Genomic DNA, 27,922 nt, shown 5'->3' on the forward strand with positions numbered 1-27,922 from the left:
GGCATAATTGCATAAACAGCATAATTGCCTTCATCAACCAAGGCATAAAGTAAAAAAGAAGGGAAGTTTTCCCAGAAGTGTACACCTCAAATCCATGACCGGACTCCTTCCTTCACTTTTACTCATGATATTCCAGAAAATACCACTGCACAGAGAGACGGTTGAGAATTATGAAGCTGCAGTCAAGAGTGCAGAATTACACAGTCAGAGCGATACAGTGTAGAAACAGGCCCTTCGGCCCAACTTGCCCACAACGACCAAAGTGAATATTCCCACCAAGAAAAAGAGTGTAGGTGCCAAACATAGAGACCCCTGGATGGGAAGATGCTCAGACGGTAAAATGAGACAAACAAAAAGTTAATGATACATCAAGTGTTTATTGTAGCAGAAAGCCCATCCAGGTATGGGAACATTTTGTTTATGGAAAAATTAGGAAAGCATTGAGAGGGTATGGAGAAAACACTGGGATGTAAACTCAGAGGAAGTCCAAATATGTCAATGGCGGCACATAGAGTAAAGGGATGACGCCCTACATTTGGAGCTGGGTACACAAAAATGCTGGAGAAACTCAGCGGGTGCAGCAGCATCTATGGAGCGAAGGAGATAGGCAACGTTTCGGGCCGAAACCCTTCTTCAGACATTTGGAGCTAACTATGTGAAATGTGAATAACCAGACCCAGCCAATGCCTCGCTGACTCTTGCAGCTGAGCTCCCACTTGCTGCGCCAAGGGGTGGGCGCATCCGTTTCCGCATTCCCAGTATCGAGGCGGAGCTGGTGCACAATAATCGAGCGCTGCGACCCCGGTCGGTGAGACGTGGACCCGAGGCTTGTGGCGGCTTCCGGCAGTCGCGGCCCGCCAGGAGCAAAGATCATAGAGGAGCTCCTCTATGATCTTTGGCCAGGAGGGATTGGCCGTGGACCAGTGACGGGAGGTGGGGCCCAGGAGTAGGAAGCAAAGATCGCTCTAGGGTCTTTGTTAGGAAGGGGAGCGATATGGTACGGCCGCGGATGGTGTCCATGGTGAGTGAGGCCTGGTGCCCTGTGTTTGCCTCCGGCCCAACGTGAGGAATGTTTCTCTCTTCACAGATGCCGCCAGATCTGAGTAATGTTGCAAGCATTTCAGGATTTCCTGTTCTTTAGATTTCCAGCATCCGCAGTTTTACTTTCATTTTCAAACGCTCTTGGATCCTACCGTAGACTCGACGGGCTGAACAGCCTTCTGCACTCAAAAAAGTGTAAACAGCCTTCTGCACTCTCCGTCAACACATGCAGGAAGTCGAAATCCCCAGAATATCATAGAAACAGAAAAATAGGTGCAAGAGTAGGCCATTCGGCCCCTCAAGCCAGCACCGCCTTTCAATATGATCATTCCTGCTTTCCACCCATATGCCACGACTCCTTTAGTCCTAAATCTAACTCTCTCGAAAACATCCAGTGAATTTGCCTCCACTTCCTTCTGTGGCAGAGAATTCCACAGATTCACAATTCTCTGGGTGAAATGTTTTTCCTCATCTCAGTCCTAAATGGCCTACCCCTTATTATTAAACTGTGACACCTGGTTCTGGACTCCCCCAACATCGGGAACATTTTTCCTGCATCTGGCCTGTCCAATTCTTAAAGAATTGTATATGTTTCTATAAGATATCCTCTCATCCTAAATTCTAGTGGATACAAGCCCAGTCGACCCATTCTTTCATCTTATGTCAGTCCTGCCATCCCGGGGAATTAACCTGGTAAATCTACGCTGCACTCCCTCAATAGCAATAATATCCTTCCTCAAATTAGGAAACCAAGATTGCACACAATACTCCAGGTGCGGCCTCACCAGGGCCCTGTACAACTGCAATCGGATCTCCTTGGTCGTAAACTCAAATCCTCTCGCAATGAAGGCCAACATGTCATTTGCTTTCTTCACTGCCTGCTGTACCTGCATGCTTACTTTCAGTGACTCGTGTACAAGCACACCCAGGTATCGTTGCACCTAATTTGTCCTAATCTGACACCATTCAGATAAAAATCTGCCTTCCTGTTCAATGGACAATAGGTGCAGGAGTAGGCCATTCGGCCCTTCAAGCCAGCACCGCCATTCAATGTGATCATGGCTGATCATCCACAATCAGTTCCTGCCTTCTCCCCATATCCCATGACTCCGCTATTTTCAAGAGCCCTATCTAGCTCTCTCTTGAAAGTATCCAGAGAACTGGCCTCCAGCGCCCTCTGAGGCAGAGAATTCCACAGACTCACAACTCTATGTGAAAAAGTGTTTCCTCATCTCCATTCTAAATGGCTTATCCCTTATACTTAAACTGTGGCTCCTGGTTCTGGACTCCCCAACATCGGGAACATGTTTCCTGCTTCTAGGATGTTCAAACCTTTAATAATCATATCTGTTTCAATAAGATACCCTCTCATCCTTCTGAATTCCAAAGTATACAAGCCCAGCCGCTCCATTCTCCCAGCATATGGCAGTCCCCCAGTCTTGCCACCAAAGTGGATAATCTCACATTTATACACATTATACTGCATCTGCCCACTCACCCAACCTATCCAAGTCACCCTGGTGCCTCATAGCATCCTCATCACAGCTCACGCTGCCACCCAGCTTTGTCATCCACAAACTTGGAGATGTCACATTTAATTCCCTCCTTTAAATCATTAATATATATTGTAAATAACTGAGTTCCCAGCACCGAGCCTTGTGACACCCAACTAGTCACTGCCTGCCATTCTGAAAAGGACACGTTAAATCCTACTCTGCTTCCTGTCTGCCAACCAGTTCTCTATCCATGTGTAGGAAAGGACTTCTGATGCTGGTTTAAATGGAATGTAGACACAAAATGCTGGAGTAACTCAGCGGGACAGGCAGCATCTCTGGAGAAAAGAAGGGTCTCAACCAGAAATGTCAACTATTCCTTCTCTCCAGAGATGCCTGTCCCGCTTAGTTATTTCCAGTCTCTATCGATGCCAATACCCTACTCCCAATACCATGTGCCCTTAAATTTTGTGTGGGACCTTGTCAAAGGCTTTTTGAAAGTCCAGACACACCACATCCACTGGCTCTCCCCTATCCATTCTACTTGTTACATCCTCAAAAAATTCCAGAAGATTAGTCAAGCATGATTTCCCCTTCATATATCCATGCTGACTTACCGATCCTGTCACTGGTTTCCAAATGCGCTGCGATAACATATTTAACAATCAACTCAAACTTCTTACCCACTACCGATGAAAGGCTAACTGACCCAGAATCGAAAGAACATTGGAAAATGATCACCAATGCATTCACGATTTCTAGAGCCACCTCCTTTAGTACCCTGGGATGCAGACCATCAGGCCCTGGGGATTTATCAGCCTTCAGACCCAACAGTTTACCCAACACAATTTCCAGACTAATGCGGGTTCCCTTCAATTCGTCCCTCCCACTAAATCCTCGGTCCCCTAGTATTTCTGGGAGATTGTTTGTGTCTTCCTTAGAACCAAAGTACTAATTTAACTGTTCTGCCATTTCTTTGTTTACCATTATAAATTCACCTGTGTGACTGTAAGGGACCTACATTTGTCTTCACTAATCTTTTCCTTTTTACATATCTAAATAAGCTTTTAGAGTCAGTTTTTATATTCCCTGCAAGCTTTCTTTTGTGCTCTCCCCTCCCCCCCCCCCCCCTTTTAATTGACCCCTTTGTCCTCCTCTGTTGAGTAATACATTTCTCCCAGTCCTCCAGTTTGCTGATTGGGGATGATCAGCCATGATCATATTGAATGGCGGTGCTGGCTCGAAGGGCCGAATGGCCCTCCTGCACCTTTGTCTATTGTCTATTAACACTATCCTTGATTTCCCTCGTTAGCCACGGTTGAGCCACCTTCCTCGTTTTATTTTTTTACCAGACATGTGGTCTTTAAATCTTTACCATTGCCTCTCCACCGTCAACCCTTTAAGTATAATTTGCCAGTCTATCCTAGCCAGTTCCCATCTCATACCTTCAAAGTCTCCTTTCTTTAAGTTCAGGACCCTAGTCTCTGAATTAACTGTGTCACTTTCCATCCTAATGCACTGGGTAGACTTGTGTTCTTATGTCATGGTCTCAAACTTCAAAGCTATTGACTCTTCAGAGTCATAGAGCTGTACATCGATGGAATCAGGCCCTTCAGACCACCTTGACCACCCCGTCCAAGTTGGCATATTGGGCTAGTCCCATTTGACCCATATGTCTCTAAACCTTCCTATCCATAGATCTGCCCAAAGGTATTTTAAGACGTAATTGTATCCACTTCTATAGCTTCCTCTGGCAGCTCATTCCACCTTAAGCCTATGCCCTCTAGCTTTTGAATCCTTTACCCTAGGAAAAAGACTGAGCATTCACCTTATCGATGCCCCTAGTAGTCTTGTGCACCTCAATGAGGTTGCCCGTCAGTCTCCTGCACTTCAAAGAAAAATTACTCCGCCTATCCAATCTATCTCTTTGTCAAACCAAGAGTCCAAGTAACACCTGGTGAATCTCTTTTGCATCCTATCCAACTTCATGACATCCTTCCTAAAGCTGGGTGACCAACATTGCTCACAGTACTTCAAGTGTGGTCTCACCAATGACATGTACAACTGCATTCATGATATCGCAACCTTTGTTATCATTACCACTACCAATAAAGGCAAGGATGCCAAATGCCTTCTTCACCACACCTGACTTGCTACTTTCAGGGATCCATGCACCTGTACCCCCAGGTCTCTGTCATTAAATATTCTCCAGGGCCCTACCATTGTATAAATCCTGCCATGGTTTGACGTACTGAATTGCAATGTCTTTCTCTTGTCACGGTTAAATTCCATTTGCCATTCCTTGGCCCACCTTCCTAACTGATCTAGTTCTTGTAAACGTAATTCTTGTCAACTTTCGCACTGTCTACTGTCCAAAATATTTTGGTGTCATCTGCAAATTTACTAACAATGACTACATTGTCAACCAAATTGTTCATGTATATACAAAACAGCAGCTGACCCAACACGGACCCTGAGGCACTCCACTGCACACAGGCCTTCTTCCAAGCCAATTATGAATTCAGTTGGCTACGTTACTTTGGATTCCACCTGCCATGTGGGACTTTGTCAAAGAACTTACTGAAATCCATACAAACAACATCTTGCCCTCATCAAACCTCTTGGTGATCCGGTCCTGCCCTTATTTCAGCCTTGTTTCTGTTATGGCTATAATATCCCAGTCCCCCAACCAATCCATATCCTGAGTTCATTCGCGTGAGCTGTTGAGCCTCTAGAATTGAAATAGTTACAGTTTAAAACATCAGTGTTTCCTCTCTCTTTCCCATGCACCTGCCTCTCCTGTCTGCTGATCTTGCTGAATTAACTACAGCATTTGACCCCAACCTCTCATCTGCCTCCTTTTTGCTCCGAGACCCTAACCCTGCCAATCTAGTTAAAACTCTCTTGAATGGCACTAATAAATCTCCCTCCCAGGATATTGGTCCCCCTTTTGTTCAGGTGCAACCTGTCCCTCTTGTACAGTGCACTCTGCACCAGAAGAGATCCCGATGATTCAAAAACCTGAACCTCTGCTCCCTGCACCAGCCCTTCAATTACGCATTCATCTGGCCTGTTCTTTTATTCCTGCTCTCACTAGCATGTGGCACTGGGAATAATCCAGAGATTACCACCTGCTTTTTAACCACTTTCCAAACTACGTATTCATTCTGCAGGACCTCACCTCTTTTCCCCCTAAGTTATCGGCACAGATGGGCACAGTCTCCTTTTAAAATAGACCTTAAATTTATTCATGTATTTGTCACTGTAACAAATAGCATTCTATTCTCCAGCTGTAGAAAAATACTATAGGAAGAAAAGTGTAGGAAGGAACTGCAGATGCTGGTTTAAACCGAAGATAGATACAAAATGCGGGACTAACTCAGCGGGACAGGCAGCATCTCTGGAGAGAAGGAATGGGTGACGTTTCTGGTGAGACCCTTTCCCCTGACTAGTTTGAATAAGGGTCTTGACCCAAAACGTCACCCATTCCTTCTCTCCAGAGATGCTACTGTTAAAATGAGTTCTTTTTGCCAGTCTATTCAAGAAAACTTGAGTCAAACCATTGCTGCTAAAATCAGTTCTTTATTCTGTCAGCGCTGGAGAATTCTTTAAACCTTCCAATACAGAGTTAGAAACTCTGGGGCAGGTCGAAAGAATTACTGACTTTGGCATAAATGTAACACATTATATAGGTAAAAGACAAGGATAGTACAAAAGGAGTGGCAAACTATTAACCAATCATTATGGTTTACCATACATTTAACTTATTTGCATTAACCAATCAACTAAATCCTTTCCATTGATTGACAACACGTATAGTCACATGATTTTCCCTTTTCCAGCCCCTTTACAACCTTCTTCCCCTCTGTGGTTTCTTCAACCTCTTTGCTCAAAATCATTTTATTTCAATAAAGCAAAACCACAGATATACAACTAATTCTCATAATATATACATAATACAGCAATCACACAACACATACATACAAAACATATTTTCACTTTTGGAAGAGAAAGTTATTTCTAAAACTCCGATTTAAACAAAGTCTAATACTTACAATCATAATTAAACACAATACACTTTACAATTAATTTCCTTACAACCACATAGTTAAAATAGTTACTTATGGATTACAAAGATTAAAGATGAGTTTTGCCTCATTCTTACAAAGTGATAAAGACAAAGTTCTAATCACACAATTCCCAACTACAGACACATAAAGGCCATTAATTGTCACACTTGATTGCTTCTTCCCAAGCTCGGGTCTAATTTCATTCTGTATTACAACCTCCCCCTACTATCTCTGGAAGAAAAGAATGTAAAAGCCTCTTTACTAAAAGCATTCCTCACAACAAATGAAAGATCAAAACAGAATTACTTTCTCAGTTTCTGGTAACCATAAGAAATCCTTTTGCAAAGGTCACACAACCATCACCTATGCCTTATCTCTTATCCCAACATAAACACATGTAAACAGCACAAACCATCTCACAGTCTAGTATCTACCCTTGGTGCCTACAATCCCATAGGCAACCATAAATCGCCTTAAATGACACAGCCAAACTCTGAGATGTGTCACAAAGGAAGAAGGATGGTGCCCATGTCATGGAGAAAGATCCCATTTACAACTTCCATTATAAACAGCAACCTAAACCAAATACAACTTCTCACAGCATGATTATTGCTTCAAAGCAATAAATAAAGATATGCCTATTCAGATCAATCTTTCCATGTTATGATAAGCCATCTGTTCTCCTGTGTGTGTTCTTTGTTCTTTATTTCTTTGTGGAGGCATGTATTTCTGAAAATCCCAACTCCAAACCCTTCTCTTGCAACTTAACACAAGTTCCTTAAGAACTTATCATTTGAGCAATTTTATTATATATTTCCTCACTACCTGTCTCGCTGAGTTACTCCAGCATTTTGTGTCTATCTGGAGGACGTAAAGCCTTGTCGGAAATTTTGCCCAGTTTTTAATTTGTAAAATTTCACCAGACCTTTTAGTGGATCATGATGCTTTTGTTAATTGAGGATTGGCTCACTTGAAAGAGTAAAGGGTTGGTTAATTTATGTTGATTTCCCTGTTCATGTTTCTGTCTGAATTTTATAGACTCCATAGGGAGGGTTTCTGGTGGAAGCCGCTGATTGGTGGAAGCAGCTGATTGGGTGCAACCTCAGGTTAGCATTTCTGCTTTCTGGTTAAAGGTACAGTGCATTAGTAAAGGTACAGTGGGCTAGTAAAGGTACAGTGGGCTAGTAAAGGTACAGTGGGCTAGTAAAGGTACAGTGGGCTAGTAAAGGTACAGTGGGCTAGTAAAGGTACAGTGGGCTAGTAAAGGTACAGTGGGCTAGTAAAGGTACAGTGGGCTAGTAAAGGTACAGTGGGCTAGTAAAGGTACAGTGGGCTAAGGGTACAGTGGGCTAAAGGTATAGTGCTTTAGTAAAGGTACAGTGAGCTAAGGGTGCAGTGGGCCAAAGGTACAGTGCTTTTTGTTTATATAATAAAGGTACAGTTTAAAGGGCAAGAGGGAGCAGCTGTTTGTGTCAGATACCTGCTGATTTCTCCCAGCAGTTTCTATTGTATTATACTGGTATCGGATCCAGGGTAAGGCGAGAGAATGACAGTCAGAGCAGTGTATTGTTCTGGATGTCAGATGTGGGAGGTCATGGTGTCGGATGGCCCTCCAGACGTCCACATCTGCACCAGGTGCAGAGAGATGGGGCTCCTAAGGGACCGTATTAGGTTCCTGGAGCAGCAGCTCGATGACCTCTGTCTGGTTAGGGAGAGTGAGGAGGTCATAGAGGGGAGTTATAGGGAGGTGGTCACTCCAAAACCACGGGAGAGAGACATGTGGGTCACGCTAAGGAAGGGCAAGGGGCAGAGGCAGGAACGAGGGAGTACTCCAATGTCGGTACACCTTGCAAATAAGTACTCCTGTTTGAGTAAGGATGAGGATGACAGCCTACCCAGGGGTAGCAACAGCGGACGGGCCTCCAGCACAGAGACCGGCCCTGTGGCTCCGAAAGGTAGGGAAAAAAAGAAGAGGGCAATAGTAATTGGGGACTCTATTGTTACGGGATCGGATAGGCGTTTCTGTGGATGCAGTCGGGAGACCAGGATGGTGGTCTGCCTCCCTGGTGCCAAGGTCCCGGACGTGTCTCAACGCATCCAAGATATCCTGAAATCAGAGGGAGAGGAGCCTGAGGTCGTGGTACATATTGGTACAAATGACATAGGTAAAAAAAGTGAAGAGGTCCTGAAGGGAGGATTTAGGGAGTTGGGAGGAGAGTTAAGGAAAAGGACCAAAAAGGTAACAATCTCAGGATTACTGCCTGTACCACGCGACAGTGAGAGTAGGAATGGAGCGAGGTGGAGGATAAATGCGTGGCTGAAAGACTGGTGCAGAGGGCAGGGATTCAAGTTTCTGGATCATTGGGACTTCTTTTGGGGAAGGTGGGACCTGTACAGAAAGGATGGGTTGCACTTGAACCCGAGGGGGACCAATATCCTGGCGGGGAAATTTGCAAAGGTCACTGGGGAGACTTTAAACTAGAATGGTTGGGGCGAGGGACTCAAATAGAGAAAGCTAGTAGACAGAATGGGAGGCAGGAAGCAGAAAAGGAAAGCACTCGGACACAAGAGGAGAGAGAAAAAAAAGGAAATAAACAGAGAAGAAGCGACGGGGGGTTTCTTAAATGTGCATATTTTAATGCTAGGAGCATTGTAAGAAAGGTGGATGAGCTTAGAGTCTGGATAGACACCTGGAAGTATGATGTTGTGGCGATCAGTGAAACATGGTTGCAGGAGGGCTGTGATTGGAAACTAAATATTCCAGGATTTCGTTGCTTCAGGTGTGATAGAATTGGAGGGGCAAGAGGTGGAGGTGTTGCATTGCTAGTCAGGGAAGATATTACAGCAGTGCTTTGGCAGGATAGATTGGAGGGCTCATCTAGGGAGGCTATTTGGGTGAAACTGAGAAGTGGGAAAGGTGTAGCAACACTTATAGGGGTGTATTATAGACCGCCAAATGGGGAACGAGAATTGGAAGAGCAAATATGTAAGGAGATAGCAGATATTAGTAGTAAGCACAAGGTAGTGATTGTGGGAGATTTCAACTTTCCACACATAGACTGGGAAACACATTCTGTAAATGGGCTGGATGGTTTTGAGTTTGTAAAATGTGTGCAGGATAGTTTTTTGCAGCAATACATAGAGGTACCTACTAGAGGAGGGGCAGTGCTGGACCTCCTGTTAGGAAATGAGACGGGACAGGTGGCGGAGGTATGCGTTGGGGAGCACTTCGGGTCCAGTGATCACAATACCATTAGTTTCAATATAATTATGGAGAAGGTCAGAACTGGACCTAGGGTTGAGATTTTTGATTGGAGAAAGGCTAACTTTGATGAGATGCGAGATGATTTAAAAGGAGTGGACTGGGACATTTTGTTTTACGGGAAAGATGTAGAAGAGAAATGGTGGACAAGGGGAAATTTTAAGAGTACAGAATCTTTATGTTCCTGTTCGGTTGAAAGGAAACAGTAAAAATTGGAAAGAGCCCTGGTTTTCAAGGGAAATTGGACATCTTGTTTGGAAAAAGAGGGAGATCTACAATAATTATAGGCAGCGTGAAGTAAATGAGGTGCTTGTGGAGTATAAGGAATGTAAAAAGAATCTTAAGAAATAAATTAGAAAAGCTAAAAGAAGATATGAGGTTGCTTTGGCAAGTAAGGTGAAAGTAAATCCAAAGGGTTTCTACAGCTATATTAATAGCAAAAGGATAACGAGGGATAAAATTGGTCCATTGGAGAAACAGAGTGGGCAGCTATCTGCAGAGCCAAAAGAGATGGGGGAGATATTGAACAATTTCTTTTCTTCGGTATTCACCAAGGAGAAGGATATTGAATTATGTGAGGTAAGGGAAACGAGTAGAGTAGTTATGGATACTATGAGTTTCAAAGTAAAAGAAGTACTGACACTTTTGAAAAATATAAAAGTGGATAAGTCTCCAGGTCCTGACAGGATATTCCCTAGGACATTGAGGGAAGTTAGTGTAGAAATAGCCGGGGCTATGACAGAAATATTTCAAATGTCATTAGAAACGGGAATAGTCCCCGAGGATTGGCGTACTGCGCATGTTGTTCCATTGTTTAAAAAGGGTTCTAAGAGTAAACCTACCAATTATAGACCTGTTAGTTTGACTTCCGTGGTGGGCAAATTAATGGAAAAGATACTTAGAGATAATATATATAAGCATCTGGATAAACAGGGTCTGATTAGGAACAGTCAACATGGATTTGTGCCTGGAAGGTCATGTTTGACTAATCTTCTTGAATTTTTTGAAGAGGTTACTAGGGAAATTGACGAGGGTAAAGCAGTGGATGTTGTCTATATGGACTTTAGTAAGGCCTTTGACAAGGTTCCTCATGGAAGGTTGGTTAAGAAGGTTAAACTGTTGGGTATAAATGCAGGAATAGCAAGATGGATTCAGCAGTGGCTGAATGGGAGAAGCCAGAGGGTAATGGTGGATGGCTGTTTGTCAGGTTGGAGGCAGGTGACTAGTGGGGTGCCTCAGGGATCTGTGTTGGGTCCTTTGTTGTTTGTCATGTACATCAATGATCTGGATGAAGGGGTGGTAAATTGGATTAGTAAGTATGCAGATGATACCAAGCTAGGGGGTGTTGTGGATAATGAAGAGGGTTTCCAAAGTCTACAGAGTGATTTAGGCCATTTGGAAAAATGGGCTGAAAGATGGCAGATGGAGTTTAATGCTGATAAATGTGAGGTGTTACATCTTGGCAGGACAAATCAAAATAGGACGTACATGATAAATGGTAGGGAATTGAAGAATACAGTTGAACAGAGGGATCTGGGAATAACCGTGCATAGTTCCTTGAAGGTGGAATCTCCTATAGATAGGGTGGTAAAGAAAGCTTTTGGTATGCTAGCCTTTATAAATCAGAGCATTGAATATAGAAGCTGGGATGTAATGTTAAAATTGTACAAGGCATTGGTGAGACCAAATCTGGAGTATGGTGTACAATTTTGGTCGCCCAATTATAGGAAGGATGTCAACAAAATAGAGAGAGTACAGAGGAGATTTACTAGAATGTTGCCTGGGTTTCAACAACTAAGTTACAGAGATAGGTTGAATAAGTTAGGTCTTTATTCTCTGGAGCACAGAAGGTTAAGGGGGGACTTGATAGAGGTCTTTAAAATGATGAGAGGGATAGACAGAGTTGATGTGATCAAGCTTTTCCCTTTGAGAATAGGGAAGATTCAAACAAGAGGACATGACTTCAGAATTAAGGGACAGAAGTTTAGGGGTAACATGAGGGGGAACTTCTTTACTCAGAGAGTGGTAGCGGTGTGGAATGAGCTTCCAGTGGAAGTGGTGGCGGCAGGTTCGTTGGTATCATTTAAGAATAAATTGGATAGGCATATGGATGAGAAGGGAATGGAGGGTTATGGTATGAGTGCAGGCAGGTGGGACTAAGGGAAAAAAATTGTTCGGCACGGACTTGTAGGGCCGAGATGGCCTGTTTCCGTGCTGTAATTGTTATATGGTTATATGGTTAAAGGAGAAGTTGGTTTCATCTGCAGGAACAAGATCACAACACAAGAACAACGTGAGAGAACGTTAAGTTCTTCTGAGAAGCCTTCAGGAAGTTTGCTCCAGATTTTGCAATGTTTAATCCACGTGATAAGGAGACCAGAAAACAGGCCATGGGAATAGCTGCTGAACTCTCCCAAGAGGAAAGTGCTGTTGCGGTGTTTTTATGCATGGATTTTGCTAAAGACTACTTGGTGACTGGGGAAGTGAAAGAACTGTTCGAGATTCTGAGCAAGCAAAATCTGCTGAGTCTCGACCTTCTAACTGAACTGCTTTATCGGATAAGGAGACGTGATATCCTGATGAAAATGAAGGTTGACATGTTTAGTTTGGAGAGTGACTTGAGATCTGGTAAAGGATACATTTCTTCATACAGGTAAAGCCATGTAAGAACACAAAAGCAATAGAAGTAGAAATAGGAGGAACCTATTCAGTCTGCCATTCATTAAGACCATGGCTGGTCTTTTACCTCAGATCACTTTCCTACACATCCGAAAATACCTTGAATCCAAATATCTAGTGCTGTCAGTCTTGAATGTACTCAGTCACTGCCTCCACAGCCCCCTGGGTTGGCAATTCCCAACCCATTGTGGGAAGAAATGTCTCCTAATTTCTGTCCAAATAGTTGATGTTATTTTAAAACTTGGTCCAATCAGCAGAAATATTGTCCCATATCCAATGAGCCAAGCCCTAAACGAATTTTGTATGTTTCAATGAGATTGCTTTTCTTCTGAATGCAAGAGTAGGTCGTGTCTGCAAGATCTCCCTTCAAAGAACAATAATCGCAGGAATCAATCTGGTGCCCTTTATTGCACTCCTCTATTACAAGTATACCCTTCCATGGGTAGAGTAACTGATCCTGCACATAATATTCCACCTAACCAGACCCCTTTTCTGATTTCAGAAAGATGACTTGTTTTCAAACCTCTTGTGATCAAAGCAAACAAATACAATTTGCCTTCCCATGTCCCTGCTGTACCCAGATGTTAACTTCCAGTAGTTTATGTACACAGACAGGACCCTCTAAATACCGATGCCTTTCAACCACTCATTATTTAAAGATCATGCAAGAAGTCCATTTGCTGTAAGCCATTCATCAAATGTGTTGGTATTGGTTTATGTAAAATACCGTTAAAAAAAATATTGTTTTGCATATTATTCTGGCAAGTCGTACCATACAAGTATTACCATCAAGTACATGGGGCCAATCAAACCAGTACACTAGTTAGTGCAGAAAGAGAATGGAAATAAAATACAGAATATAGTGTTACAGCTACAGCGAAAGTGCAGATAAAATATGGAAAAATGCAAGGACCGCAACAAGTAGGTTGGGAAATCGGGACTACATCGTTAACTTATGAGATGTCCATTCAAAATTCTGAAGTTGGCAACTACTCGTTCACTGTCATATCTTTTAATGCATTTTTCCCATAGCCAATGCACCTCATACCTCTTTCCTAAAACACATTATCCTCGCTCATCCCACCAACGTAACCGAGAATCTGGGCCCCTCTCTTTTTGCACCCGACTAGATAGCAAATGACACTGTTGACAGTTGTTCATATGAAGGGAGCAGAAAGTAGCAGTGTCTTAGCTGAACAGTCAGGAGAAGCCTCTTTGCTTGTATTGGTCAATCATTGAATAGTTAAAGCATAGAAGGAGGTGTTTAGGCCCATTGAGTCTACCAGCTAAGAACAATCTTGAGACTGTTCTGGTTTATTTGGTCAATCCCACCAGATACATACTACATCCCAATTATTTCACCTTTAACCCATGTTTTTCATTTAATAAAAAATCCATCAATCTCACACAAAGTTCCAGTTGGCTTCCAGCAGCTGCAGCATTTAAGAGCTGGGAAATGAACATTTTCATAATCCCGTGACTGAAGAATTGCATTCTGACCAACTCTCTTGAACAGCGCAGGGCAATTCAGCACTCTCCTGTGAGAAAATACATCATCTACCAAATCCTTTCATTATTTTAAACAGCTTGATTTAAACTTGAGGAATAAAAGCCTGGTCTCTGCAACCTGTAGCCCCAATATTCCAGTGAATCTCTGTCTCCATGGTCTGTGTGTCTGAGGTTTAACCAACACAATATCCAGTTGCAAAATGGCATCCGTCCCTGTGTGATTTAATCCCCTTAATATAAAGGACATTATTAGTGTCATAGCTATTCGGGGTGGTTTGTCCAACGGTCGTGGTAAACCAGTGCAGTTGGGGAAGGTCGGGAGCCCTTTGTGCCTCATTGTTTTATTTTATTGGGAAACCAGCTGATGATTTGAAATCCTTCACACAGGCAACTGCTGGTGGACATCAGTGAAGGCCTCTCGCAAGAAGATTTGAAATCTGTCTTATTTTTACTGGGTTGTCAAATCCCAAAAGGCCGCCTGGAAACAGTGAAGGTAATTGCAATGTCGCTGGGCTGCCTGTACACAGACACAGAAACAGGCTGTGAAGAGCTGATGATGAATGTGTAAAGTCATCCATTCAAATTCTGTAAACTGCAACTTGGTTTTATTGACCCAGCAGATTTTAATTCATGAAAGGAAAAGGAACTACATTTTTTCACAGTCCCCAGTCACATCTCATTGTGTGCTCCAAGCGTTGTCATTTACTGTCTGAATGAACAGTTGTATGCTGAACCACTAGATTTAAACACAATTAACAACAGTAAACAAGATTGGTCTTCAACAAGGAAATAACTTAATTGATCAAAAAATGCCATTTGCCAACAACAGCCAGATTGTCTTTCTGAAAACAACCTTCTCACTGCCTTGTTGAGATTCTTAAATCTGCTTGCCTAAAGATATCCTGAGCCAGAAAGCCATTCTAGACACACGTCCTTTCTGACAAATTATGACATTCTTGTTTCCACCTTATTTATTTGGTTTGTCCTCTCTTAACTCACTGCACCCTGTTTAGCACCAAGATACAGGTGGAATCAGCTTTCATCATCAGCTGCAGTTGGGATTGGACTGTATATCATCCAGAAACTATTCAATAGGAGGGAAGGTGTGGTATCAGAATATTCAATGCCTGTCAATCAGGGAGCAGTCTATTCTTCACTTAGGTACAGTCTTGGATCAGATTCTCCAGAACCTGGGAATACTATAGGAACAGTGCCCAAAACCCAGGAGCACCCCAGAAGAAGACCACCTCAATCCTGAGACCAGACTTTCTGCAAGCATGGATCCAGCTGGAATTAGAGTCTTCCTAAATGCAGATCAGATTGTGATCAGATTTACAATTCCTAACCCCAACATTTCCCGGGACCAGAGTCTTCCAAGCTTTGAATGAAGCTAAGATCAGCAAAATCCAGAATTCTCTAGGATGAGAGTTCCAAGGAAACTAGGATACGGACCAAGATCAAAAAACCTGGATACAGTCTGGTAAGGGAATAGATTTTAGACAGATGGTCCACTGATGAATACAAGCCAGCTCTGACTGGTTCAGATCCTGGATGATTTCACTGAATCAATACTTGTCAGTCTGCTTTTAGTGATGAACTTCAGAATAGGCATTTCATTCGCTCAAACCTGTGCCAATATTTGATAAGATCTTGGTTTATCCAATCTTACCCTCAGCACTGATGTCCTGCTCTCTCACCATATCTCTTGGCATTCAAATGTCTGTTGATCCATTCTTGGACACATTCGATGACTGCTTCCATCTTACCTAGGAGTGGAGAGTTCTAGAAATCTACAATTGCAGAGATTCCTCTTTATCTTTGTTTGAAATTGACACCTTAAATTCTATGTACCTTCATCAGGCAAAACTCCATTTTAGCACTCACCCATATAATCCTCCTCAGAATCTTTTCAAGAAGATTATCTCTTGTTCATACTCCAACAATTATGTGCTGAACCATTTTCTTTGTGCATCTACCCCTTAATCCCAGAAATTAACTTGTTCAACCTTCTTTGCACTACCTCTAATGCAAACACACCTTTCTTAAATATTGAAATTAAAGCTGTGCTTCAGTCACAGTCCCACTAATACACTAGAAAGGGGTAACATCTTTCCCAGCGTCTGGCCAATTTGGTGCACAAATTCATTAGAATCTGTTGTCAGGAAATCCAATGATTCGGCATCTGGCTCACCAGGTATTCTTTGCACTTTCTACCCACCACATTCTTTTGCTTCTGGGGCCCCAATTACAGCGCTTCCAAACTCTATGCGGCCGCAGATTCAGCATTCCTCGCGGCTCTTTGGAGGACCCGTTCCATCGCTCTCAACCACTCCAATGGCTCCGGTCCCAGCGCCCCCCGGGGGCCAACTTTCCCGACCACTCCTCAGGGCCTCGGGACCAACGTTCCTGACTGATCCCCATGGCCCAGGTTACAGTGGTCTCAACCGTATCCCCAGGGTCTTGGTGTCAGCGCTCCCAGCCACTCCGCAGAGTCCCAGTGTCCAGCACTCTTAACCAGTCCCCAGGGCCCTGGTTCCAGCGCACCTCACTGCTCCCTAGAGCCCCAGTACCAGCACTTCCAACAGAAAACCAGGGCCCGGTTCCAACGCTCCCAACTGTTCCCCGGGACTTTGCACCCATTGCCCAACCGCTTCCCAGCATCCTGAATCCAGCGTTCACGACCATCCCCGGAGTCCTGGTTTTTGCTCCCACTTTTAATCTGTCTGGGTCTGTGGCCACCTCACATGTAACATACCAGGTTCTTTAAATACTTCAGGTTCACTGAGATGTTGCTGCATGGCACATTTTACAACAATTAATTACAAATGAGTTGCAATGTTAATAAAAAATATGATCCAATTGCCTGGGAAATCTCCAAATTCCCAAGCTCCGATTCTATTTTCTGTGTTAGCCACTTCCTCTCCATGCCACCATATCACCGCAAACCCTATACTGTCTTGCGTACTTATTTTTACATAGCGCCTTTTGGAAATTAGAATACAGTACATTTATTGATTCCCCTTTACCCAGCTTGTTACACCCTCAAAGAACTAGAAAATTAATCAGACAATTTACCTTCCATGAAAGCATGTTGACCATGCTATATGGCTATGACATTTGGACAGGTACATGGATGGTATAGGTTGGGAGGGATGTTGGCCAAACACTAGAAAATGGGTTTAAGAAGGAACTGCAGATGCTGGAAAATCGAAGGTACACAAAAAAGCTGGAGAAACTCAGCGGGTGCAGCAGCATCTATGGAGCGAAGGAAATAGGCAACGTTTTGGGCCGAAACCCTTCTTCAGACTAGAAAATGGGACCATCTTAGACGGGGCAGATTGGAGGTGGCCCAATGGCAAGTTTCCATCTTTTTTTTTAACTTATCTATGACTATTCTTAATTGTCTCATAATTTTCTAAATGCTATTACCTCCTTAATAATGTATTTTCCCAATGATGAACGTTAGATTTATGGACCTACAGTTTCATTCAGTCAATGGACATTCAGTCTCCCGCCTTCCCTGAAAACTGGCATTACATTTGTGGTTTTTCAATCCTCTGGAACCTCTCCAGAATTCAGGGATTTATAGCCAATGCACCATTGTCTCCATAGCCACACCATTTAATATCCCCTATAGCCAATTCATGTAAGATCATTTGGCCCCATTAGTTTACCTAGTACTTTTTTCAGTGATTGAGATTGTTTCTCCCTCCTTATAACTTCTTGGTTGTCTCTCCCTCCATATATCTTCTTGATTGTCTGATTCTTTTTCTATTCAATGGTGATATTAGGTTGGGAACTAATGCTCCTGAATTAATATAATTCTTCTTCCTGCCAGACTTTCTTAGATTTAGTTGTTGAACTGGAGAAAGCTGGCAAAATTGATGAGAGTAATTTGACTACAGTGGAAGATTGCTTGACTAATATTCGGAGAATCGACCTGAAAAGGAAAATCTTAAAGTACAAGCAAATGAGTGAGTGTACCGGGCCCATAAACACCGGGGACAATAAATACAGAGTCATGGGTGAGTGTAAACATGCACCGTGAAAATTCAAAGGGTCCAGGAAGGTATACACTGGGGAGAGGAAAGGAAAGGGGTTGGAATCTGAAAAAAAACGAATGCTGCAGAACATTAGACAAAACACTTATAAAATTGAGAATAAACATTCCAACAGTTCGGAAATCATGATGGTTTGGCATGGCTCACCAAGTCATTCACTGGCTCTCACACTCCCTCCCACTCACTGCGGTGGCAGTTCTCACACTCCCTTTCAAAGTACCTTGTTCACTGGATAACTATGTAGCATCTAAAATTCAATGAAAAGTGTTGAGGTATTTAAAGAAATAACATCCGCTAGTCCAGAAACTTCAGTCTGGCATTATTAAAATCCTGAGAATGCTGGAATATCAATTTTATTACACGGTTATTATCACTTTACAGGATGTGGGATTTTTGTTTGTGCAGTAAGCTATTATATTTCCTGCATTAAAGCAGTGGCGGAATTTTAACAAACTTAATTGAATGCAGCCGTGGAAGGGTTGTATACATGCACATGTTCATATTACTAAGTGACTTAGTTAGAGAGAGCTGCAGGTTTTTGTAAGTTTGTATTAACTCATATAGTTACAAGTAATTGCAGGAGTTCTGTTAATTTCAGCAATATGCAACGCACCATGGTGTTAATTAAATATTGTAAGCTCTGTCCCTTCTCCAATTCAGGTGAATGTGTTAATTCTGTAAGAAGATCCAATACATATCAGAACGTTATTCCCATATCTGTTCCCCAGCAGGAGTGTGGCTTTGGTCCAGAACATGTTGGACAAAATTGGGTAGGAATCTCTGAAAAGAACTTGCAAATATTTAGAAAATATTGTGGGGTTTTTTAAATGTTATCTCCCAGCGCTGCTTTTCACGCTTTTGATTGTGGTTTTGTGTGGTTAGCAAGAGTTCAGTCCCAAGCCATTGATACCATCCTACTTGCTGGCAACTGACTGAATCTGAACCAGGCTGTCCAGCAGTCTCATATTTGACGCAGAGATGAGCTGTGAATCAAAATTATACTTTTATTGTGTTTGTTTACTTCCCATTAACATTATCCATTTGTGCTCCTGCCTCATCTGTCTCCAGATTTGATTATTCTAGTAATCCTTCCCTTCTAAAATCCTGAGGTTACCTAACACAGCTTCACTTGTCCAATCTCAACCTCTCCCTTTTGGATACCAGACCTGAGCTTACTGAACCACATCCTTTTAGCAGTGTCACATTGAAAACATTACATTGTTATTGCTAAATCCCACCATGGCCTTGGTTTTCCCCTTCTCAGTAATCTCCTGCCCTTGGTAGATCTGATTACTCCCCAATTAGCTTCCAGCTCATTCCCAAAATTAATTAGGGTCATTTGTTCGACTCTCAAACCCACAAACTAGAACTTCCTCTTCACTTTACACCACTTCACCACATACATTTAGGATGTACGTAGACAAGCCCTTGAATCCCCAACAGATAAGAATCTACCGTTTTACTGCTGGTAAAATGGGATTAGTATAAATAGTTACTTGATGGTGTGCATGAACATCGTGGGCTGAATGGTCTGTTTCTATGCTGTAGGATTCTGAGACATAAACACTGAGCAGAATGGGCAGCACCTATGGAAAGAGAAACATAGAGCATAGAACAGTACAGCATAAAGTACGGCACAGGCCCTTTGGCCCACAATGTCTGTGCCAAACATGATATCGACAACTCTCAGCTGCCTGCACATAATCTATATCCCTCTATTCCCTGCATATCATTGCGCCTGATTAACAAATTCTTAAATGTCATCACATCTGCCTTCACAGCCATCCCCGGCACTCATCACCCTCTTTGTAAAATATTCGCCCTTTGCCCATCTCACCTTAAAGTTATGCCCTCTAGTATTTAATATTTTCATCCTGGGATAAAGATTCTGTCTATCTACCCTATCTATGCCTCCCATAATCTTATGCACTTCTATAAGGCTCCCAACAACCTCTGTCGTTACAGAGAAAACAATCTAACTGTCCATTTCTCCCTGTTGATAACCCCTAATCCTGGCATCATACTGGTAAACCTCCTCTGCAACCCTTCCAAAGCCTCCACATCCTTCCTATATTGGGGCGATCAGAACTGCATGCAACACCCCAAATGTGGCCTTACCAAAGTCCTTTAAAGCTATCCCAAATAATCCTCTCCAATAGCTTCTCTACCACTGATATGAGAGTCACCGGTCATTAATTCCCTGGATTATCATTACTTCCCTTCTTTAACAACGAAACAGCATTAGCTACTCTAGTTCTCTGGGATGTCATCTGTGGCTCGAGACGACGCAAAGATCTTCCTCAGGGCTCCTGCAATCTTGTCTCTTGCCTCCCTCAATAACCTAGGATAGATCCTATCAGGCCCTGGGTATTTCTCCACCTTAATGCTCATCAAGACCCAACACCTCCTCCATAATCCATGTGCACATTTGTATTCTCCCCACTGATCTCACTGTCTTCCGTGTCTTTCTGCTTGATGAAAATAGATGTAAAGTGCTAATTTAATGCCTCACTATTATCCCCTGACTCCAAACACAAATTCTCTACTTTATCCCTGAGAGGTCCTACCTGGTTACCATTTTGTTTTCAACATAGGTGTAAAAAGGTTTGGGATTTTCTTAAATCCAACTTGCCAAAGCCATTTTGTGGCCACTTTTGGCTCTTCTAATCGACTGCGCTCCCACCAGAATCCTGCAGCATTCTCGCTCGCTGCATTCCTCCTGCTCGCCAGCTCCCATTTGATGTCTTGTTTTCAATATCTCTCGTTTCCCTCTGCCCTGACTCTCAATCTGAAAACGGGACAACCTGAAATGTCACCCATTCGTTCCATCCAGAGATGCTGCCAGTCCCGCTGTGTTACTCCAGCATTTTGTGTCTGATTTGAGTTATTTCCTTCTTGCTTTATATTCTGCAAAGGACTTGTCTGATTTCATCTTCTTAAACCTTGCATGTCCTTCTTTTTTCTTTTTGACCAAATTTACAACCTCTTTGGTCATCCAGGGTTCATTAACTTTGCCCTCACTAGCCCTCCTCCTTACTGGAACATGCTGGTACTGGCCTTTAAATGACTCCCATACAGTTACCATTTCTGGTCGATGACCTTGCATCAAAACTGGGAAAATTTAGAAATCAAATGTTTTAAGCTCGAGTGGAATGGAGGGTGGCTCGCACGAGGAATGTCTGTGCTAGGGTGGAGACAAAGGGAGATTGAATGTGATTTGGTGTCAATTTAAAAAAAAAATTTGTGGAGCACTTTGGTTTGCTTCTTGATGTTAACAGTGTGTAAATGTGCAAATTGTAGTTAGGGTAGTGGTCTATGCATGGTTGGCTCAATTGTGGCTGGTGTTTAATTTGTGCATCTTCTTTTTCTTGCATCTTCCAGGCATTGGGCAGTGTGCAGCCGGTGTGCAGCCCAACAAACCAATTATTGGGACAGCATGTTCATTCAAATTGGCCACGGTTATCCATAGTCTCATCCACATGTAAGTAGTAATTGCTGAATATTGAAGTTAGTGACTGTACTTGTTCGAAGGGAGCTGTGTGTATCGGTTGAGCTAAATCATCCCATGTTCAATAGCTGTGTTTGTGAGTGGCATTCCAAGTGTTTTGGACATAAATTACCTGTGCTGATGGTTTAATTTGGCAGTATGGGTCGGGGAAGTGTACTTACAATGTGACTCTGAATTCATTGTCAAGCTCGGAGTTAAAGGCAAAGATCCAGTCAACGTTTAATCATAGTTTTACTTATATTAAAAGGTGAAAAGGGGATAAGGGTATGGGGTGAGCTCGTGGGATAAGGAAAGTGCTTTAATGCCCATGAGGACTGCAAGAAGAAATCATCTGCTGTGTTGTGGTACTTCTGCGTTGATGCACATTTGGAATTTTAGAGATAATGTTTGGCTTAACAGAGTTATGACACAATGCAGCAAGCTTCACAGTACCTGAAAGAAAGGTACTGAGTGCACGAGGTTTGATTTGGGGCCTCTGATCACAGTCGGAGGTTGGCATGGCAGTGGCAGGTTGGACTGTGCAATAACCAATTATTCGATGAGATATCACCGTGTCCTTTTTTTAATGTAGTATGTAGGAAGGAGCTATAGATGCTGGTTTAAACCAAAGATAGACACAAAATGCTAGAGTATCTCAGCGAGATAGACCACATCTCTGGTGAGAAGGAATGGGTGACGTTTCGGGTGGAGACCCTTCTTCAGACTGGAAGTTACGGGAAAGGGAAACGAGAGATATAGACGATGATGTAGAGGTACAGAACAAATGAATGAAAGATGTGCAAAAAAATAACAATGATAAAGGAAATAGGCCATTGTTAGCTGTTTGCTCGGTGAGAACGAAAAGCTGGTGTGACGGGAGGGGTGGGAATGCAGGGGCTACTTGAAGTTAGAAAAATCAATATTCATATTGATTCATAAGCTGCCCGAGTGAAATATGAGAATCTGTTCCTCTTCCTCCAATTTGCATTTAGCCTTACTCTGACAATAGAGGTGGCCCAGACAGAAAGGTCAATGTGGGAATTGGAATTAAAGTGTTTAGCAAACCTTTTTTTTACATGGTGTAGATTTATTCCTCCTTATTATTAAACATTGCTTCATTTGGATGTGGAAGTTAAGAATTTACCTGATGTCCAGTTACAGCTTGTGACTAGCTGCCTCACTCATTCTGCCTGCTTTCCCTCTGCAGCTGAAGCGCCTGGTGCTGCAGCACTGAGCAGCCCAGTGCACGAGTCGGTCCAGGCCACCTCTCCAGGAACCAGCTGCACGGTACGTCAGGTACAACAGACATGCGTTCTGGTTCTGGGGCAGGAATTATGATGCACTATCACAAAGGAAAGGGGAGTGAGTTCAAACAAGAAGTAAAGGGGTTTCACAAGTGGGGTGGCGTGGAGGTTTGCAGTCGGGGATGGGGCAGGGTTAGACTCCAGAGGGAATTTGCTGCTAGTGTTGGTTGTATATCAGGGAAAGTTCAGGGACAGCTGCACATATGGAGGAGTGCTTGTAATTGGAGGGGTTATAGACGATAGGGCGCATGTAGCAGAGGAATAAGGCCAGGAAAAGATTGCACATGTTCAGGTCAAGGCAGGGTGTGTCATCCATCATTGTACAGGGGATGTCTTATGGAAACAGGTCACTTAGCCCACTATGTCTGCCAGCCATCAGCCACCCATTAACACTAATCCTAACATAACCTCTCATTTAATTTTCTCAACATTCCCATCAACGGTCCCCAGATTCTACCACTCACCTGCAAACTAGGGGCAATTTATAGCGGCCAATTGATATACTGGCACACATGTCTAAGGGATGTGGGAGGAAACACCTGAGGGAAACACACATGGTGACAGGGAGAACGAGCACCTCCACGCACTCGGGGTCATGATTGTTGCCGGGTAACTTGTGCTGTGAGGCAGCAGCTCTACCGGCTGTGCCACAGCCCTGAGTCAGCTGTGTGAGGGTGGAAGACCACGTACTGGGCCTCTGTGCGGTTTGCGTACGAACATCATGATCATAAGAGGACATGTGCCTTCAGCCGCTCCGACAGAAGTGAGGAAACAACTCTGTATTTTCCCCGGCCCAGGTCCACCTCCCTCGCACATAAGCCCAACACTCAGTGAGGGCCAGTAACTCCACAACAGATGCCAGGAGAGAGAACTTACAATTTGTGATAACAGCTTCGGATCTACATCACAGCAGATAGCTTACTGATTAAACTCAGTGAAAAAACAAAAAAAATCCTGAAAGTCGGAAATGAATTTGGTGTAATGTAGAAAACGTTGGTATTGCTCACTTGTGCATTGCTGAACATTTTGTCTCAAGACTTTCAAGTAGGTCATGAACCCATCAAGCCATGTCTGAAGGAGTCAGATCTGTTCAGTTTGTTGCCCAGTGTGGCATTCCAGTACTTATCCAAGTCACAGAGGTCGTGATCATCTCATGTTGGCCTGTAGGTGGCAGCTCCAAGTCAAAATTCAGGGCTCAAATGGCAATCCAGGGTCTTGCGCACAGTCAGGCTAACATTTCAGTGCAGTGCTGAGTGCTACACGGTTAGAAGTGCCGCCTTTCAGCAGACAGAGTGAATGGACACACTTGCTTTATTCTGGGACTCTGGCTAATGGACATATGGGAGAACAACAAGGGACCATCCATCGTGAGACAAGTGAACATGAAACCTGTTCCCAACACGACTAGAACAGATTATCAAGTGAAAAACAATGTTAACGGCATTTTAGTTATAATGTTGCTCTTTATTTTACAGAGTGGACTGGAGACTTACAACATGCAGAGTAATCCCACAGGCCTTTGTTTAATCATTGACTGTATTGGAAACGATGCAAGTGGGTACTCTAATTTGTCCTTCACATTGTGATAACTGACCCGTTCGAGTGCTTGTGCCAAGTTCTGTGTGCATTAACCCCACGAGTAACTGATTGTTAACCCTCTTCACCTACTGCATGTTAACCCTCCCCCACCTGGAGCACAATAACATGCCACAATTTTCTGAATTTCACTTGGTCAAATGTTCATTCAGTTACCCTCTTCCAATATGTATTTAATCTCTTCCCCAGTTCATCGCGTAATATAAACGCACACAGCCCCCAACCACCTATTCCACCCACCACCCCAGCTTTCCATATTGCTGTGTAGCAGCATCCCTTATTTGTTCTGTTTCAGATGATTCACATTATTAAATCCCACCTTGTCCTCAAGTATTAAAATCTTCTTTGCGGTGGTTTATGTCCCTCAGATTCACCTGTTAAATCTCACCTCCATCACAGTGGATCGAATCACTATTGTTTGCTGTGTTATTCTCCCACCTTTGCCTATATTTTTACATATATAACAAAACCCAGCCATTTGACTACCCTTGTTTGCAATATATTAACCTCCCTCCACAATCACCATTCCCATTGCTCCCTCCATGATCCTTGTGTATGGATTGCCTTGCATTCACTGTTTAGCTGCCTACCCCCTTCTCTTTTCCTTGAATGCCAACTGTGTCCCTCTTGTTCTAACTGCATTTCTCCAGATCTGCTGAAGGAGACATTTGAAGCACTGCACTTTCATGTCCTCCACCACCTCTATGTTGAGCTCAGCGAGATGGAGAATATTCTGAAAGAAACGTCGGAACGTGACGATCTGGCCGCTCTCGACTGCTTCGTGTGCTGCATCATCAGCCGGGGGACGTGGGATTGCGTCCTTGCAGTTGACGGGAATATCCCCGGACTTTCTTCAGAGAACATCCAGTGCTATTTCAAAGGGCAGTACTGCCGCCCCTTGCTGGGCAAACCCAAGCTCTTCTTTGTTCAGAACTACCTTGGGCCTACGGCTGACAGCGAGTTAGAGATCGCTGGTGTCCCAAGCAGCGGAGACCCAATTGAAGTTGATGGCAGAGTCTGGGGAGCTCCTCAGGAAGCGGATATCCTGTGGGGTCACTGCCGGGTATCTCAGAACCTGCTCCACCAGGCACCTCAACAACCATCCTCCTTCATGAGCACTCTGTCAAAGTGTCTGCGGAAACATCAGCGCAGGTAAGTACTGGAGGTGCATCAGCTGAGTGCCGAGTCTGGTGTGGGTTGTCCAGATCCCTGTAGCTCGCTTGTGATGGTATCGTAGACTTCCACTCGCATGGCTGAGGTAGGGCAATTGAAAACAGTAAATGTTGGAAATACTCAGCAGGTCGAACGGCATCTGTGAACGGAAAGAGGAACAGTTCCTGCACCGTCAGTGACTTTTCATCAGGGTTAGGAGATGTTGATGGTTACTTGGGATTTAGCATGTTTTCTCAGCGAATCTGAAACCCAGCGGTTACTCTGGGTTGTGCTTGGGACGTGTGTATAGTATTAGGCCCCACATTGTGGGGCTGTGATCACTCCCGTGCTCAGGGCCTGCATACAGGAACGTGCCCGGGGCCTATGTACTGGATCAAGCCTGTGTTCAGGATGTGCACAGGATCGCGCCCGCACCTGGGCCATGTGCACAGGGTTGCGATCGCGTCCGGGCCTGTGCACAGGATCGCGCCTGCACCAGTGGCCTGTCTGCAGGATCGCGCCTGAGCCTTCGGCCTGTGTGCAGCAACTTGTCCTGCTCTTGGTGCCTGTGTACAAGATCGTGCTCGCACCCCGGGGCTGTGTACAGGATTGTGGTCTGTGTGCGGTGTTTTTGTACTTTATATGACTGCAATCTTTTCTGCACCGTCTCCAGATGGGATTTGATTTCGATACTGACCGAGGTGAACAGGAAGATGATGTCAATGAATCAGCGACTGAGCCAGCCGCAGCCCATGCCTCTCATCCTGCAACACACTCTGAGGAAGAAGCTCGTCTTTCCTTGAACCACCATCACAAATCTGCACATCACTCTCTACCATGCATTCGTGAAGCACTCGTGATGACAATCTATGCACGTCCAGTCACTCTGAGTTGCCCTTAAGATGTGATATCCGGCTACGCAGCAGGAGGGGTGTCCCCATGCAGGGGTGGGCTACTCGTGTCCTGACTCACAGCCAAATGATGGAGGATTATTCAGGGGTTATAAAATTACGTGGAAACAAGAACCAGTCTTCAAATTTCTGTTCTATTAACACATTTAAATATGTTAATTGAATGTACATCAAACCAGAATGTATACTCTTCAGCTTAAGTTATTACACATCAATATGATAGAGACACAGGCAACTTCCACACTAGACTTAATTTATCACCCGTCACACTTAGCCATGACACCTACAATGTGTTCCCATTAATAATATGTGTTCTGCAAAGTTATGTATCCACACTCAAAATATGAAAGCTTAATATATAATTATATCCATCAAAACTATAGTCAATAGTTTTATTAAAAACACAGAATGCTGGAGTAACTGGGTCAGGCAACATCTCTGAAGGACATGGATAAGCTTAGTTTCGGGTCCAGGACCCTTCTTCAGACTGATTATAGTGGGGGTGGGGACGGTGGGGATAGAAAGCTGGAAAAGACGAGGCAGGACAAAGCTTGGCAAGTGATGGGTGGATATAGGCAAGAGGGTATGATTGGCAGATAGTTGGACACGAGCCGAAAAGGTAACAAAAGGGTGTCAATTAAGGAGAGGAGTCAAATGTAAAGCCAGGGGGAGTCTCATCGGGTGAGATGGGGGTGCATCAGTTTGGGACATGGAAGAGAGGAGGGGGAAAGGGGTTGCTACCTAAAATTGGAGAATTCAGTGTTCATAGCATTAGGCTGTAAGCTGTCCAAGTGGATTATGAGATGCTGTTCCTCCAGTTTGCATATAGCCTCACTTCAGCAATGTTGGAGGCCGAGGACAGAAAGGTTAGTATGGGAATGGGAGTTAAAATGGTTAGCGATCAGGAGATCCAACAGACCTTGGTGGACCGAGAGTAAGTGTTCATCTAAACAGTCATCTAGTCTATTGTTTATTGCAGTCATTGTGTGATTGAAACTAGTTAATCGTTTATTGTTGGCTCTATTTAAAACACAGATAAACTTGAGATACAAGATACTGCAAAAAAAAATACAGTGCTGGAATAACTCTGGGCGAAGCACCAGCTCGAGAGAACATGGATAGGTGATGTTTTGGGTTGGGGGTTACCTCTCCGTTCTCCAGAGATGCTGTCTGACCCGCTGAGTTGCTCCAGCATTTTGTGCCTTTTTTTTTTAATAGATAAACTTAATATACTTTGAGTTTGGAGATTCTGCTTAGAAGATCTCCAAGAAAACGTTTTTTTTTATGAATAAAGACTTTTATATCAATCAGCTTCAGCCTGAGTGATTCTGTGCAAAAGGTCACAACAGTCTCAACG

General features: G+C 43.6%; 1 protein-coding gene across 1 annotated transcript; it reads left to right on the forward strand.

Annotated features, from left to right (window-relative positions):
* Nucleotides 1–761: 761 nt before the first annotated feature.
* cflar (CASP8 and FADD like apoptosis regulator) lies at nucleotides 762–27,875 on the forward strand. Its single transcript, XM_033024463.1, has 10 exons — nucleotides 762–1,024; nucleotides 12,107–12,519; nucleotides 14,442–14,547; nucleotides 17,893–18,079; nucleotides 18,776–18,885; nucleotides 21,497–21,596; nucleotides 22,810–22,889; nucleotides 24,382–24,460; nucleotides 25,153–25,654; nucleotides 26,328–27,875. Exons 2-10 carry the CDS (start codon nucleotides 12,218–12,220, stop codon nucleotides 26,455–26,457), a joined length of 1,596 nt encoding a protein of 531 aa, XP_032880354.1. The 5' UTR covers nucleotides 762–1,024; nucleotides 12,107–12,217; the 3' UTR covers nucleotides 26,458–27,875.
* Nucleotides 27,876–27,922: the final 47 nt, after the last annotated feature.

The sequence above is a fragment of the Amblyraja radiata genome, chromosome 7 (genome assembly GCF_010909765.2).
Source record: "Amblyraja radiata isolate CabotCenter1 chromosome 7, sAmbRad1.1.pri, whole genome shotgun sequence".
Lineage (NCBI taxonomy): Eukaryota > Metazoa > Chordata > Chondrichthyes > Rajiformes > Rajidae > Amblyraja > Amblyraja radiata.

What these genes read in the sequence shown, in the direction of transcription:
- cflar (XM_033024463.1), top strand. Translation starts at nt 12,218, where the DNA reads ATGTTTAATCCACGTGATAAGGAGACCAGAAAACAGGCCATGGGAATA. An exon ending in CAATAAATACAGAGTCATGG is followed by an intron (nt 18,080 to 18,775) that starts GTGAGTGTAAAC and finishes TCTCCAATTCAG; the next exon opens with GTGAATGTGTTAATTCTGTA. An exon ending in CTCCAGGAACCAGCTGCACG is followed by an intron (nt 22,890 to 24,381) that starts GTACGTCAGGTA and finishes TTTATTTTACAG; the next exon opens with AGTGGACTGGAGACTTACAA.